The sequence below is a fragment of the Crocodylus siamensis genome, chromosome 3 (genome assembly GCF_052110815.1).
Source record: "Crocodylus siamensis isolate JL-2025a chromosome 3, ASM5211081v1, whole genome shotgun sequence".
In the NCBI taxonomy this organism is placed as follows: domain Eukaryota; kingdom Metazoa; phylum Chordata; order Crocodylia; family Crocodylidae; genus Crocodylus; species Crocodylus siamensis.
Window position 1 is genome coordinate 23,169,804 of NC_143397.1, and position 16,371 is coordinate 23,186,174.

General features: G+C 44.7%; 1 protein-coding gene across 3 annotated transcripts in view; it reads right to left on the minus strand.

The window, feature by feature from the left end:
• Nucleotides 1-4,211: 4,211 nt before the first annotated feature.
• PRLR (prolactin receptor) overlaps nucleotides 4,212-16,371 on the minus strand; it is a 152,810-nt gene continuing 140,650 nt past the window's right edge. For all 3 annotated transcript variants that reach the window (XM_090037932.1, XM_090037933.1, XM_090037934.1), the window contains 5 exons: nucleotides 15,704-15,867; nucleotides 14,530-14,674; nucleotides 13,557-13,656; nucleotides 11,669-11,738; nucleotides 4,212-10,337 (listed from right to left, as the gene is read on the minus strand). In XM_090037932.1, coding sequence (XP_089894058.1) covers nucleotides 9,315-10,337; nucleotides 11,669-11,738; nucleotides 13,557-13,656; nucleotides 14,530-14,674; nucleotides 15,704-15,867 — 1,502 coding nt within the window. In that variant the 3' untranslated portion in view covers nucleotides 4,212-9,314. The remainder of the gene's footprint in view (nucleotides 10,338-11,668; nucleotides 11,739-13,556; nucleotides 13,657-14,529; nucleotides 14,675-15,703; nucleotides 15,868-16,371) is intronic.

The window sequence follows — 16,371 nt, forward strand, 5'->3', positions numbered from 1 at the left end:
AACATGAAAGACCCCCCCACTTTCCCTCCGTGCTCAGACAGCTGCCCTCCTCACCTGCTGCTACTGCTTTTCCTGTAGCCCAGGGGACCAAGGAGCTTCAAAGCTGCTCCTGCTTGCACCAGCGCAGGGGTGGGCTCCACCGGGAAGAGTGACAGCAGCAGAAGTGATGGAAAGGTGGGTTCCCCTTTCCCACGCCCGGGTCCTGGGGGAGACGCACCCCCACTCATCTCAGCTGCTATGGCTGTCCCTATACCAGCTGAGTCCAGCCCCCGCGTAGCCTGACCGGAGCTGCAGGAGGGGCTTTTAAGCTTCCCCTGCCCTGGGCAGCAGAGAAAGCAGTAGCAGCAGGTGGGGGAAGGAGATGTGTATCTGAGAAGGAAGAGGAAGGGAGGGATTTTTACTTGCTTTGGGGACGTTTTAAAACTCCTCAGAAGCTCCAGGACCATGGTGTGCCCACACCAGTGGGCCGGGGGGGAGGGGAGCAGGCTGGGAGCACCACCCAGGTGTTGCAGCCACCTTGCAGCTCCGGTACCTGCTCCCACACCCCACCTTTCCCAAATCCTCCGTCCACCCCTGCCTAGAGGCTTCAGTTCCAGAAGACTTCTGCCCCTAAAATTATCACTGCAGACTCCCCCAGCCCACAGTGGAAGGAGCCATGTTGAATCCAGTCCCCAGCCACACAGCGTAGTGGATCATTTCCTTTCTTTTGCATCATACAGCTTGTTTAATTCCACAGGATGGGTTACAGGAGCTGGATGTGAACTGGACTTTCCCTAGCCTGGGCATGGAAAAGGAGGCTGTATCATGGCAGCCAGTGCCCAACCTGGGTGCTGTGTTCAGTAAGGATGCTGTGTTCAGTAAGGACGCTGTGTTCAGTAAGGACAGCAGGCCCTTGGGCTGTGGTGGGTAAGGACAGACTTCTGGCTTTTCAGCCAGCATGTTGGTGACCCCCACCCACTGCCCAAGGCTCCCCACCCAGGGGTTCCCAGCAGGATGGATCCCACTTGGAAGCAATGAGTTGACTCCATATGCTAGGAGCTCTTGGCTGTTTGAATATGGACTAGCTGCTGGAGCCAGGATCTGGCAGATGCATTGCTTAGCCCTTATCCACCTTCAGCAGGGGGAACCTCAAAACCAAGGTCATGAAAGGCCCTAACTAAGGAGGGCTTGGAGCAACAGGTGATGGGGCTAGCTCATGAGAGCACCACGTCTCTGGCGAAGAGAGGCCACGAGAGGGTGGGAAGTCATCTGATCCACTTCCTTTCTATCACGTGGCTGCAAAGTGCCCTGAGATAAGCTCCCCTTGGCTCATACACTGAGAATCACAGGGAGGAGGTTATTATATGTGGCCCATCACCTAGATGGAGTCCTGATATCATAAGACGGAGCCATTCCCCCAGTTCCTGGTTGGATTCCCCAGCTCCCCAATATTTCCCTCAGCTCTGATCACTTCCCCCAGCTCTTCTCCGGGGGCACAGGCCCACGGATGATGTGGGATGACAGTAGGCTGCTGCTGCCAGCTGGTGATGGCAGCAGCTCTGTGCTATTTCCCCAGCTGGCTGCAGCAGCCTGCTGAAACCCCACGTGCAGATCCAGGGGCTGTTCCCCCTGGGAAAAGCTGAGGCGATAATTAGAGAGCTGGGGAATCAATCCAGCTCTGGCTGACAGGTGGAGCCGCCCCAGCTCCCAGACAGCATACAATGCCCTGCCGAGCCACACTGCACCCGTGCCATGGGCAGCTGCCATGTGGGTGCCAGGCAGGGGGGAGGGGAAAGTCCCATACTCCCCTGCGCTGTGTGTGGGGACTCTGCCACGAGCACCCAGAGGCCGCAATCACTGCTCCTACAGCTGGTGAGCATGGGGCTCTTTTTTTTTTAAAGTGCCAGGAGGCTGGGGCTGGGGCTGTGCAGGGCAGCCCTGCAGGCTTCTCCCAGGGCTCCTCTGGCTGTGCCTGCCTCTGTCCCAGCAAGGGGAACTGCGGGGACTCTACCCTGCTGCTGCTTGCCCAGCTAGTGGGGGGGGGTTGTGATGCAGGCAAGGCTCACTCCAGACTGCAGCAGGGCAGAGTCCCCACTCTCAGAGCAGCTGCACCCACATCAGTGCTGGGAGCAGGGTCTCTGCCCTGCTGCCACTTGCCTGCTGGTGCAGAAGGGTGTGGGATGCGAGCGTGGCAGCACTGGGAGCAGGGGCTATGCCCTGCTGCCACTTGCCCCCTTTTGCCTGGAGTGAGCTGTGCCCACATCCCACCCCTGCTCCGCCCCAACCCTGCCCTGGCTGGGCAAACAGCAGCAGGGCAGAGTCCCTGCTCCCAGCACTGTCGTGTCTGCATCCCATGCCCCCTCTGCCCCCCTCCCCAAGTAACGTTCCCCCCCGTCCCAGCCCCAATCCCTCCCTCCCCCCCCATGCTCCTGCCCTCCCCACTTCCCCAACACCAACATACTTACCAGCTGGAGGCAGCTGTCAGCTGCCTGTTTAGTCTATGGCCAAACCTCCAAACCAGCTGAATCTTTTTCCAAAGCTTTTCCAAATCGAGTTGTATGCTTCAAATCAATTTGGAGCTTTTACTTGGTCTCCTGATTCCATTCAGAGTAGGAGATTCAGTCCCCAAATTGGGCCAAATCCCCTTGGAATTGAATCAGTTACCTAAGCTTCACACAGCCCTACTTACTAGCACTCAAGACTGTGATCCTGAACTCCCTCTGCCCTGGGTGCCTGCAACCCAGCGTGAACCCAAGTGGTCCCAAGGCCAGGCCCAGCAATCAATTGTTTCCAGCCCCATGGCCACAACGGAATCTGGAGCCTACTCCAGTATGGTCCTGGGACTGGGACTGACAATCAGCTGATTGCTGGTTCCAGCCATGGGGCTGCACAGGAGCCTGGAACTGGCTCTGGTTTGTCATCACCCTGCCACACATTTAATTTAAGGCACAGTGGAAGCTAGCCACAAAAATATGACACATCTTTTATAGTATATTTTTTGTGGCTGGTTACTATTAATTCCTTGAATGTGTGGAGGGTTACTATTTACAGCACAATTAACAAGTTAATCACATCTTAAGTGGAATGTCTGCCTTACTCCTAGTCAAGGAAAATGGAGTTTATCTGGCCCATCTCCATAGTAAAAAGAGTCAGAAAGAAGCTGAGCTAGGAGGCTGAAGGGTCACTGTTAGAAGAGAGATACTGGTCTCCATTTCCACAGAGTGGAAAAGAAGTGGAAAGTGGACAGAAATTCAGACTAGCAGCAACTCAAATATCCCCAGGTCTCAAAGCACACCCTGATAAATACTTGGGTTTGTCTGATCAATATGAACACCAATTTAGCAATTTAGCTCTACCCTGAGAAACTGTCCAGATAATTGGCTCCACAGGTGAGGAAATGACTGACACAGGAGGAAAATGGTAATTGCCCAATAGGCTGGCCTGAGCCTGTTCAGGAGTTAAAAATGCTTTTGTAATTTCTCACACCTCACCATGTGTCCCTAATATCCCCTTTTAATGGTTTCAGGGCAACACAGATGGTGCCTTCCTGACAGGGTGTCATAAAGAGAAGCAGTTAGAAGTGGCAAGATTGTTTTTTACATACTTACAACAGTAAGATGATTTTTAGAGGGAGAAAAAGAAATGCAGGGCAGCAGTTCCTTTGAGAAAAAGGAACCTAATCCTATGACACATTCTTCATTTCATAGGACTGTATGGCTTTACAGAGGATTTACATTGTCTAGGAAGTAATCAAGGTTACTTTGGTTTCCCTATGCAATTCTTAAGCTAACTTAAATGACATTTACTCGTTGAAAAAAAAATGGAGCTCTGCATAATATCTGAAAGGCCACAAAGCAAGGTCTGCATATTCATTTTCTGTACTTCCAGCATGTGAATAATATGCAAAGCCACTGTAGATCTCAGTTTAAAACTATCTAGACAGAGACCTAAAGCATTCACTACAGTATTCACTGCTTCAAACAGAAATTCATTATACTTACAAGGAAGTTTTTCAGTTTTGCTCTGTAGACATACACACTGCCATATTAGGATGGTATATGGATAGATTTTTACATTTTTATGTAAATAACTGTTGCAGTCATGTAACATCATAAAAACAGTTCTTCAGATCATTAGTTTCATGTAACATGCAGTTTAGGAGCACGTCCCAAATTCAGTAAAGCACATAGACAACTGGTTAGAAGCCAGGAGAAGAACACAGAAAGTAGTGGTATTGTACATCAAATATATCTTTACTAAAAAACAAGGCTAATTAGAAAATTTAAAAGCTTGAGGCATCATCTTGTTCAATACTGAAGAAAAGTAGAATCTTTCATTTATAAAGCAAGCACAAACCCAAAGTGGAGGTAGTTAATTTAAACAACATGTACAAATCATTTTTGTGCATTTCATAAAATAAATTAGTATTTTTCAGAGGAGCTTTTATTTTTACAGTTTAGGCCTTTTATTACAAAGTGATACATAATTTATTTGGCATATTTGTAAACCTATAATAAAAAGAAACATGGAACCTAGTTGAACTATTTTTCCAAGTGACAAATGTAAATGCAAGGGGGCTATTTTCTGTTTGTTGGGATGAATTCTGGTAGGTAATGCATCTGTCAGTCTGTGTTTCAGGTGAGATGGCAAAACCCTGTTCTACCAGGCTATTGTACTTTGCTGAAGCCTGACATATCTGTAATAAAATCTCATTTTATTCCAAAAGAAAAAATATCCCTTCAAAAGCTGTAAATGGAAATCCTATTTAAAGCAGGGAAAATGAAATATTTGAATGTTTGAAGATCCATATATTCAAACTAATTTTAAAGAGCAACTATTTATTCTCTACTTAATGTCTACAAATGTCTTTTAAAACAAAAAGGCTCAAATTCACAGGACTTTATTGTGCAAAACTTCCATTGATTTTTGGAAGAACAGGCACCCCAAAGGACAAACAATTGTTATTTAAAAGCAAAATAATATTGAAGTGTGTATGTGTGCATGCATGTGCATACACAGAGAGAATTTAAATAATGATGTTTGCTTGGAAAAACATTCCAATATAATAAATCTCTAGCAATCCCCCACCAAAAAGTTGATATGGTTTAGAGCAATCAGGAGGGCTGCAGCTTATTCATTTTGGCTGAATCCATCCATCCTTACATAAAGTCATAGTAATCCAGCCTCAAGATCATGAAAGCTCACTGGGGGACATGCTTCTAGATTTGCTTTAGGCTATAGAGTTTCCACAGCTTCTATCTCAGCTTATGGCAAGAAATAGCTGCTGTGGTTCCCTTTGTATTTGAACAATTAGCATTGAAAGGGCCTCTTTTATAGACCTGAAACCTGTATTCACAGGCAAAAAATACCATTTGGACCTTGCATGTGAAAGTAAGATACTGATACTCTGTGAATTTGGTTATTTATCGTCCATCACCTCATGAGCTTTAAGTTTATGCTGAACTCAAGTAAAGCTACTCCCAGCAACTCATAATAGGCCACATGCTCTCACCTGGCCAAGTTCAGTACAGGACGATACAGCAGAAGGCAGGGCAGGGTGGCATTTTTAAACGTGCTCGGGGGGGCGCTTTATTAGAGCAGCTCTGAGAGCTACTCTAATTAAAGTGCCCGTAGCATCTCATGTATCAGCATCCTTGTGTTTCAAAATGGTGGTGAGAGTGCTTCAACTAAAGCTCGTTCAATGAGCTTTAGTTTAAGTGTTCCCACTGCCATTTTGAAGTGTGGGGACACTGATATACAGGTGCGGAGGCTGGCTGGAACACAGCAATTACCACGTTCGCTCTGATGTGCTGAAATTACAGTGCATCGGATCAGCCTCACAGCACGTCTGCAGACACTAATTCAGAGAGGCATGAGCTTTCAGAGGCAACAGTTGTGAGGACTGGTCATTAGATCTATCACATCGAATGAAATAGGTTGTTGCCCGAAAAAGTTCATGCCTTGATGAACCAATTAGTCCAGGGGTGGGCAAAATGCATCTGGGGGGCCAGATGCAGCCTGCCAAGCCATTCTATCCAGCCTGCGGGGCCCTTACAAAATTTAGAAAATTAATATTTATTTGCCCTGGGCTGCCTGTCATGCGGCCTATGATGGCTTCCCAAAACTCACTAAGTGGCCCTCTGCCCAAAATAATTGTCCACCCCTGAATTAGTCTCTAAGGTGCCACCCTGCCCTGCCTTCTACCTGACTTACAACTAACCACCTCTTTACAGGAAGAGGTATGAGCAGCCAAAGGTTGTTTAAATCTTGATCCTCAGACTCTGGGCTGTCTCAAATCTCTAATGCTATTTAAAGCAGCCTAACAACTGCTCCAAGTTGTGCCTGCTGCCTACGGTCTTAAGTAAACACTGGGAGTGTCATGAAGAACTGGTATACACTGCTGCTCTGGACACTATCTTTTCTCTGTCTACACCCCCTAACTTTTCAGCTATACATCACCCAGGGACATGAACGACTGGTGCCTCCCGTGACTTGGGGGGCACCATGGCAGCAAGTGGTGAGCGGGGACTGCACACAGTGTCAGTGGCAGCAGGTGAGGACTGCCCACAGCCGCCACCAGTGGTGTCAGCGGCGAGCAGGGACTGCCCACACACACTGCCACCTGCATTTGTGGCAAGGGGGAGTGGGTGCAAGCAGCGACCGCCTGCAGAACCTGGTGGCGGCTAATCTAAGGGGGGCATGGCCCCTCCCCATGCATTGCCTATGCCCAGGGATTTCCACTACACAAGGAAAATCCTATAGGGGATGGTTCCTCAGACTTTTTGACAACTGGCAAAACAAAAAAGGCCTGTAGCCGGGCTGAGTGTCTGGCCCCTATTTACTTAGTAACAGGGGGAAAAAATTGGCTCAGATAATTGCTATTCGTGTAAAGAAGGAGAGCATGTTTGATCCTAACTAATTACCAGATTCACAGCTAGAAAATCGAAATCCAAAAGAAGCCCATTGAGAGCCAGATTTTGTATTTTCAGACCACACATATATACACGCACACTCTCCCCTTAGAAACATTTCAATTTTCCTTTTGCAAACTTGATATTTTCACTATGGTAAACCTTTACCCAGAAAATACCGTAAACTCTACAATAAAATTAGCTTGTTATCCAAAGTGAATCAAAGATTTTAGGGGTGTTCACTCTACATACAATCATAAACATAAACACATACATACCTTATATACTAGATTTCATAATAGTGGTTTTTGGAAAAAAAGAAAAAAAAAAACTAACCACACTCTGAAGTCCTGCCACTGTGAAAGTCACACAGACAGAAGGGCTGATCAATAAACAGGCTTCTCCCTGGCCCACAGTTATTATGCAAGGACTCTACTGCCCAGACTATATGTGACTTTCCACAACTCCCCAGGCCAGGAAAGCCATGTCTGTTGGCTATGCTGCATACAACACTGTACTGGGAAAAGCCTGGCTCAGTGAACAAAACCAGAGGTTACCCACTGAAGAATATGGCGCCATTCAGGATCAGTCCGTGAGGAAGGGGAGCTCATGTACTCCAAATATATTTCCTACCACTCGCACAACACAGTTCTCTCTGCTCAGCTTGTCCCTCTTCCTTCTCCACTAGGCCAAGATGTCTGTGAATGTTGGGTAGGTGTCTCCTGTATGTGATCTAATTGGAAAAGTGACATCTTGGTTTCATTGTATTTTCCTTTAGCAAATAAAACCACTTCTTCCAAGAAGGGAGGGTCACCAGTAAGCCTAGCTATTTTAGTGTACTTACAGGCACTTCCTCTTGCAGTTACCAGTGAAATCAGGAGCCCCTGGTTGTAATGGGGGAAGCTGCCACACATTGGCTGTGTCTACTGTGCAGTAGTAATGAGCTGCTGCGTAGTCAGCAAGCATCTCGGGTAGATATGGCCTCTAAGTATATGGACCAATCCTCAATCCTTGCCTTAATCTCCATTTTGACTGGGTAGTCCCTCTCCAACTCCTCAGGTCATGTCTCTGACTTCAGAAAGTGACAGTTCAGTGTTGGAAAATGTACTGTTAAAACTTCTCCTCTGGTTCTGGGAAAAGTCCAGCTTTGGCCCTTGTGCAAGGGCTGCAAGAGACCTCATTCTTGTCTCTGATCAGCATCATGCAGCAAATTCTATTGGAGCAGTAAACAGGCCAGCAGAGGAGAGGACAGTTTGGCATACACAACCTACAATTCAGCCTAGTTTAACAACAACAACTAATGTTAGAAAGAGGGCTTATGTCACATCCTTCATATTTTTATAGTCTCAGTTCATATTTCATATAGAAATTGTATTTCATACAGAAATGGTGGCTTTGCTGAATTCTTCTTTCTGCCTCAGCAGAAGGAAACAGTGAAATTAGGTAGATAAATAGGACTGGGAGGTTAGAAAATGTTTTACTTTAACTTTGTTATAGAAAAATAGTCTTTAAATATATACTGTTAAACAAATGGGCTTGTACTAAAGTAGACTTTTCTGTTATGTACAGTAAGGCAGTGTATCAGGTCACATCCTGCTGGGCTTTGTCTTTCAATATATGCAAAACTTTGTTTGGCTTTATCTGACTAACAGGTAGATGTGGTGCACAATTATTGACATACAAAAATGAAGCAGAACAATAGCTTTAGAATGATTCACTACTTTGCAATAAATTCCTCAAATATATTATTTTTTATACATGAAATTTCAACATTTGAAAAACTAGTGCTTTCATTTTAAGAATTTAAAAAAAATACAAAGACAAACTGAAACTAGTATTCATAAAGCTTAAAAAAAACAGAAGTATGTGGTATATACCATCACATTACTTGATAGTAGTTAATTAGCAAGAAGGAATTGCAAGGACAACTATGGCATATCAATTCCTACCATTTTGTATCTTGTTGAACTGCAAAATTTAGCTGTTTTTAAATCAAACAATATATGTGCAAATCATTCATTAACAATATAGTTTTTCATGGCACATTACATCCACTTCTTTCCATTCTACCTCAGGAATCGTGATCCAAGGTTGAATTCTGCTCAACCTAAAAATCCTGTCATTTTCTTTATAGCACACTTGTTAGAACAGATTTGGTACAAAGCTGTGTCATGTGCTCTGGCTTTGCTGTACTTACCTATTAACAAAAAACTATGAAAAAATCACAATTGAAAATGGAATAAAATTTACTTTACAATCGGTTAGTACCTAGCAGCCTGACTGATTGACCAGGATGCATAAAAAGGGGTAAGCTACAACTGGGCTTTAGGAGGGTAATCCTAAAGCACAGACTTGAGCATTTGATGTTGACTGCATTTAATTTACACTGTTGTGTTACCTGAAGAAAAAGAATCAAACTTTCAATTAGTTAAAGGAACACATAAAAGAAGATGGATCCATGTAGTCTAGCCCACCAGTCTGATTTTTGCATGCTACTCGTGCTGTAAGACAATAGCTCATATTTTTCTCTGCTTGGTCCTGTTGAAGGCTCTGAGCAGGTTCTTGGGGAGGTTCTTGAAACACAGGTGTGGGCTGAACTCTTGCATCTGGTATCAGTACTAGAAGGTTGCTGTCCACAATTCTTGAGACCTTTGTATATTCTTTGCTTATTCCAGGGTTATTATATTTTTCAGTTTTGCCACTGTTTTGTTTGTGTTTCAGTAATACTGAAAGTGCCCCGTCATGGTTGACTTTGTGAACCTCCACATAATCCAGTAGTTTACCAGGCAAAAAAGGTGACTTCTCATTGGACAGCAACTGCACAGCATCTTGCCCAGCACTGGAATGCAAATTCTGCATTTCCTCCCGTTTATCCACGTTTTCCGAACTGATAGTTTCAACAGTGTTAGAATATCGCGACTGATGCTTTTCTTCATTTCCCCTTAACAGTGATACAACATTCCCGTTCATAGAACCAATGTTCCTCTTATTGTCATCTGCACTGTTGGGGCAGGAGAATTTCAGAGCCTGATTGTTCTGTAGTTGAGCTCCAGGCCACGTCGATGATTTTGGACTACTAGTGTTAGAACAGAATATGTTCCCTTCTACCTTTGTGCTCTGTATTTCCCACCTGTTATTTTTTGCAAAATTTTCTTGAATTTCACCAATATTTGGTGTCTGAAATGCTGGTGCAGGGATTCTGGCTTCCCTGCACCTCTCAGACAGCAGGGAAGTGCTGTCACAGCTCCCTCGTCCTGAATCACTGTCCATTTCCTTGTGCACCAGCTTCATATTTTTACTGGAATGACCCTTGTCATGAGTTGGCATGAGCTGCTGATCCTCGCTGTCATCTACCTCCAGGAACTCTATCAGCAGGTCCTGAGAGTTTGATGTTGGAGGGAAACCCTGGCAACCAAGAGCACTCAGTAATTCCTCCGATTTCCCTGTCTGATGGGATAACAATAATATACATTGGTGCCATGTTTACTGCTAAGGTCAGGATTTATGTTTTATTGACACTGCTCTCCCCCACTGACTGACAACTGCCATTAGTTTACTGCATCACAAGGAAAATATTTCAGTGTTTGAAAGCTGTAGTCACACTAATGGATGCAGTGATACTGCTAGGGCTAACAAGAGAATGGCAGAATGCCAGGTGCTGACAAAAGTGACTTCTTGTTGTGAGATCAGCCCCCTGAAAGTGCTCCACAGCCATGCCCTGACAGAAGTGCATGGCTGCAGAGTGCTTTAAAAGTGCTCATTCATGCAACAAATGAGCCTTCATTACATGAAGGTTCAGATGAAGGTGCTACAAAGCAGAGCGCCTTCATTAGCTTCTGTCAGTGCCTGCCCAGAAGCATGACGGGGCTCATGCGGTCCAGCCCTGCCCCCGGTGCTGTCTTCCGGATAGGAGGGGAGAAGGGAGTGGAGTCAGCTCGGTCTGGGGTTTGCCTAGCCGGGGAGGTTGGACTGGAGCACCTCTGACGTGCGGGGCTCCAATCCATCTGTGCCCCCCTCCAACGCAAGCTGGAGCAAACCCCAGACCAAGCTCCCTCCCTTCCCTTCTCCCCCTCCCATCCTGAAGACAACACTGGAGCTAAGCAGCAGGGGCAAGGGCTAGGGGAGAAAGGCTGTAGACATGCAGCTGGCTCCGAAGTGGAGCTTGATCCCTCAACCCTCGCCCTGTCGTCCCTCCCAACAACCCGACACAGAACGCCTGTTGGGTTGTGGGGGAGGCTTGCTGCAACTCCTGGCACTTCCTGTGAAGCTGTGAACTGCTGCACATCTTTCAATGCCCACAAGGACCTCCCACTCCCTAGTCAGGGGCCAAACACAATCCCACAACTCACAAATACAAAGCAGGGGAATCTAGTGCTGACAATGGAAGTACGCTATCAAATGGGGTGGCAAGGGACAGAATGAAGCAGGACTGTGGTCCAGCCACCTCCCCCTCCCTGGACAGCAGAGTATTGTGAGAACAATCTGTATCCTATACAAATAATTAGCAACGGCTACTCAGACTTTCTGCTGGCACCAGCCTCACATACAGTGTCTCTGAGGAGCAAGAGGTGCTGGTACATAGCTCCCTCATACCCTAATGCAGAACTAGCTTAAAGGCCCAGTTTTGCTTACTTGGCTGTTTTACTTATTCTTAAAGCTGATTATGTGTATAAAACCTCTCCTTATGGTTAAAGCTTGCTATTGTGTTAAGTGCAATTGCCAACTTTGTTGGGTTCATTATTGCAAACACTGGACAAGGTAGACATCTCTGGACCCACCTCTAGCAGCTGCGTATCAAAGCCTTTTATCTTTGGCCCTGGAACCGGTGGCAGGATGCAGGATACCATACTGAAAAATGAAAGTAGAGAACACAGACAGCATAAGCACAGGCCCTATCATCCCAATAATTAACCTGTTTCTATAGCATAAGCTTAAAGTTTCAGACACTTTTAATGCATTTAGTACCTTCTTTATTACCCGATACTTTCAAAGCCCAGAGTCGCTTACTGAGTTAGCTGGAGCTTAGTGAACAACTTAAGTGCATCTACACTGCTATAAATCTACACAGGGAAGAGAATCCTGCAAACACTAAGATAAAGTTAAACAAATGTAACAAATGCATTAACACTGAGCATTTCCACGTGTGCATTTACTGCGTAGTGACTGAAATTACTGCACAGTACAGGCATGTGTCTACACGTGCACACCTGTACTGCGCAGTAAATATGGCAACTTACGTCAACTTGAGTGTAAATCTGATACCTGCATCATACAAATATCAAATTTATGCCCAATTAATTACTCCACAGTAACGTACGTGCAGATGCATTAATTACTGTGCAGTAACCTAGGGCTTAACTAAGTACTGGGGGCCAGCCTGAGCACTATCTGCAGCCCTCTTTTAAAAAATTCTAGATCCATCTATGGCAATATTCATATGTGGGGAGAGTCCAAGGGATGGCTTCTTCCCTATCCCCCATCATGCTCCCAAGGGGACAGGAAGGATGGAAGAAGACAGGTCCTGACCCTACCCAATAGCTGTAAGTAAGAGTATAACTCTGGACAGCAGCGTAGCTCTGGATCACCACAGTGGGAACAGCTGGATCTACATTCTGTTACTACAGAAAAGCATGCACAAAACACCTCTGGTACTTTGCTGCAGCAGCTACCCAGCAAACATACTTCTCTTGTGCTGGGCACTCAGTATGGTGGGTACCAAGACAGAAACAAAGGTAAAAACCACAACAGCAGCTTGCTTATTCCTGCAGAAGCACCAACGCTTCCAAATGTAATGTTTGCCAAAGGAGTTGAAAAAAACTGAGCAGCGAGGTCAGGCCTGGTTGTGCACCAGGCACAGCTTCAGAGTGACCTTTACATCAGGGGAGGATCTGCCCTATGCCTTCTAGATCTGTTTCTAGAGCCCTCTCCAGACCTTTCATTGTTATGGGTAAAAAGCACATTTTGTGCAGCTTTCTGTACCATCAATCAAGTTATCCTGTGATAAAAACAGCAAACCCACAACAACATATATGCATCTGCCTCAGAATGACATTTTTCCCCTGGTGACATTTTTCCCCTCCCACGCCCACTTCCTGCTACAACTTGGGTGGGGCCTGTGGTGGGAGAGTTCTGGATCCATTTTTGGCTTAGAGCATGGAAAAAAGTCACCAAACAAACCCCAAACAAACGAACAAACAAAAACTTTGGGCACAAATGAACTGGGTGCGTTGCTGCTCTGCAGTCCCAGTGCAAGGGAGATGGAGGGGTGGTAAGTCTCGCTCCAGACAGCCAGGGAGTACTTTGCTCTGTGCTCAGCTGCCCTTGAGGACTTCCAGAAACAGGGGCTGCCATGGCAGAGGTGAAGGTGTTCACTGGGGGAGCAGCTCACCAGCTCCCCCAGCTAGCATGTTGTGGCAGTGCCAGTTCATGCACCACTTTTTTCCCCTAAAGCAAGACAGGCCCTTTCACATCTGGCCGCACACAATCCGCAACAGTTTCTTTCCATCATGCAACAAGCTGCATACAGTTCCAATCACACAATAAAATTAACATGTGGAATGCCACCCCCCCCACAACAGTGTGATATAAGACATATTAAAAGCCTATTTTTAAATGTTTTTTAACTGGGCCTTTCTACCACGGACAAAACCTTGACTGGTGACTTACCTATAGCCTTTTAAAACCATCATCCAGATCATGATTAAACAAATGACAGATGACAACAGGCCCACAAAGATCCAAACAATCAGATCCTTCATTCTGAAGTCTAGAGAGAATAAACAGGAATACTTCAATTATATGCAGCCTAACAAATCAAGATGGGAATGTTCAGAAGTTTGTAAATGTCTCCAATCTTTAAAATGTCTATAAACTCAAACTCAAGCCTTGTGGTTTGAAGTCATCTCTAGGACATGCTGATCTAACATTGCATATTGGTGCTTGATATTTAATCTGTTCTTGTCCTCAAGGCAAAGTGCAGGAAATAAAATCCCTGTGAGAAGAACTATGCAAGACTGAAACATACCCGAGCACTGTACCCGGGAAACTGTACCACAATTAGAAACAGCAACACAGGACAGAAACCAAGGGAAGAATCTATGCCAGGTCTAAATCTGCTTCTGTCAGTATTTAAGGTGTTTCACATTCAAATTATGTATCAAATCATTAATGAAATGAGAAAGTGGGGTAATATGAGCTATATGGCTTTTATACTTTCTAATGGTACACAAAACATTTTTATTTTTAGGTCATCAGGTCAAATGCAATCCAGGGAGGCTGTGTCTAAGAGTTGTCATCCTTCCAAGGGTAACAGCCATTTTTTGTCTAAGCAAGTCTTAGTGCAGTTCTCAGTGGACAAGTATCCATCCATCAAAAATCACCACCCTGAAGTTCACTGAATAGCAGCACCCTTGTCCGGAGAGTGACCAAGTTTTAAATGGGTAAGGAGAATGAATCACCTGATTACTATCAAATTGAAGGAAAGTGTGCAGGCAGTATAGGGAACCTGGCAGATCAGTTACCTTTGGATTGTTTTTAGCTGTCCTATGGGTAATGCACCACTTCGGATCTTCAGGCTGCACAGCGAACAAAATACTAAAAGCACTTATTAAAAAAAAAAAGGTGATGTCCAGTCACTCACCACTGGGAAGTTGAATATACTTTTCTTGGCTCCATTCACTCCAGGCTCCATGATGGTCTGGTTTGCAGTGAACCTGTACTATGTACTTATTTCCGGGATTTAAACTAAATATCTTATATTGTGTTTGTTGTCCAACTAAAAAAGTCTGGAAACAAATAAAAAAAGACAAAAAACTCATATAAACGTGAGGCATTTTGCTCTGAGAGTAATAGATTACTTGAAATTTGACAACAAAGGAATGAGCTTGTAGAATAAATATTACTGCAACTAGATAGCAACATTAGGAATTGCAATATGGGAATAGAATAAAGGCCTCTTTAAATAGCCACTTCTCAGCATTATAAGAAATTACCATGAGAATGAATTCTAGCTCTGGAACTCCCAGAGCAGACATTCCCCGGGGGTAGACCCTTTGCTTTCTCCTAGTTTTATTTTGAACGGTGGCTACTAAAAACAGCATCCAAGAAGGAGTTACCAAGAAAGCAGCAGCCTCTCAACATTTGGGGAACTTTGATATTGAAGTTTTCAACTGGGAATTTTGGAAATGTGAAAGATGAAAGGGCCAAGAGGTCCAAGGAGATTTGCATAAACAGAGAGAGAAGCAGAGCTGTTGAGAAGAGAGAAAGCCGAGAAGTCTACAAAGCTGAGGATAAGTAGTAAAAGCAACAGGAAAAATTGTGAGGTGGGAATTCCAAACAAACCATTTCCAGATTTAATGACATGGAAAGGCAAAAGCTTGCGCATACTGTGTCGTTGCTATATGGCTTGGCAACAATTTTCTAGCAATGCCTTGCACAGATAGAACTTATTTTACCTAAATTAATCACTTTTGTTAGTATAACGTCCAGGATTTGGACTAGATTACTATGGTACGTAACATTCCCTACCCCTCAAACATAGGGCTACATCCTAGTTAAGCAGGAAACAACTATTTGAAATGGGTAAGAAGCAGTCAATGTTCAAAATCACCACCATTAAATATTTGGCTTACAGTTACCACACAGAGGCACCTAAAACATTATTGCCATTTCTTCTGCAGGAAAATACTATGATCCTCTTACAGAGCAGTGAAGAATTCATTTTGGGAAGGGCTGTATTACTGATGGCATATGCTATATAACGATCTCATTGACCAGAGCACGCGCATGCACACACATGTTCGGGATTGCTTTACCTCCCACTCTTCCCCTTCTGTTTTTAGTCGCAACTCATATATAAGAGTAAGCCAACCCGATCTGACATCAGCCAATGGAGGGGGAGACCACTTCACAAGCAGATACGGTTTTCCATCTTGTATTCCTACTGCTGGGATCACGTTCATAGGAGGGTCTGGCTGCACTGTAAAAATGAGATCAGAAGGGGAGGGTCTGAATTCCTTTTTCCTTGTTACTTGTCAAGTGTGGGTGTTAAATGCCATCAGCATGTACAAAATGCCATCAGTGGTATAAATGGATAGAGCAAATTCTGATTTGGCAACATTTTACACTTAGTTGCCACCTCCAATTTATCTAGTTCCTTCAAGTTCATTTTTGTGCTGTGGGGGTTTTTTTGTTGCTTTTTTTTTTATTATGAAGGTCATGACCCTTTCACCATGAAAGTCAGCAGACATATCTCTGAATGTGCAAAACAAGCAGATTTTGATAACTAAGTAGGTGTCATGTTTACATAGTCACATCTCCCACATCAACATCAGAGAATACAAGAGAGCATTCCCAAGTGAACATACAGTATGCAGAATTAACAGGCATGAGTTGGTGACCAGTGACAATATTGTGGGTTTATTTACATTTAGAGAAACTGAACCCATATTCCAGCCACAGTCAGCAGCGTTACAGCCACATC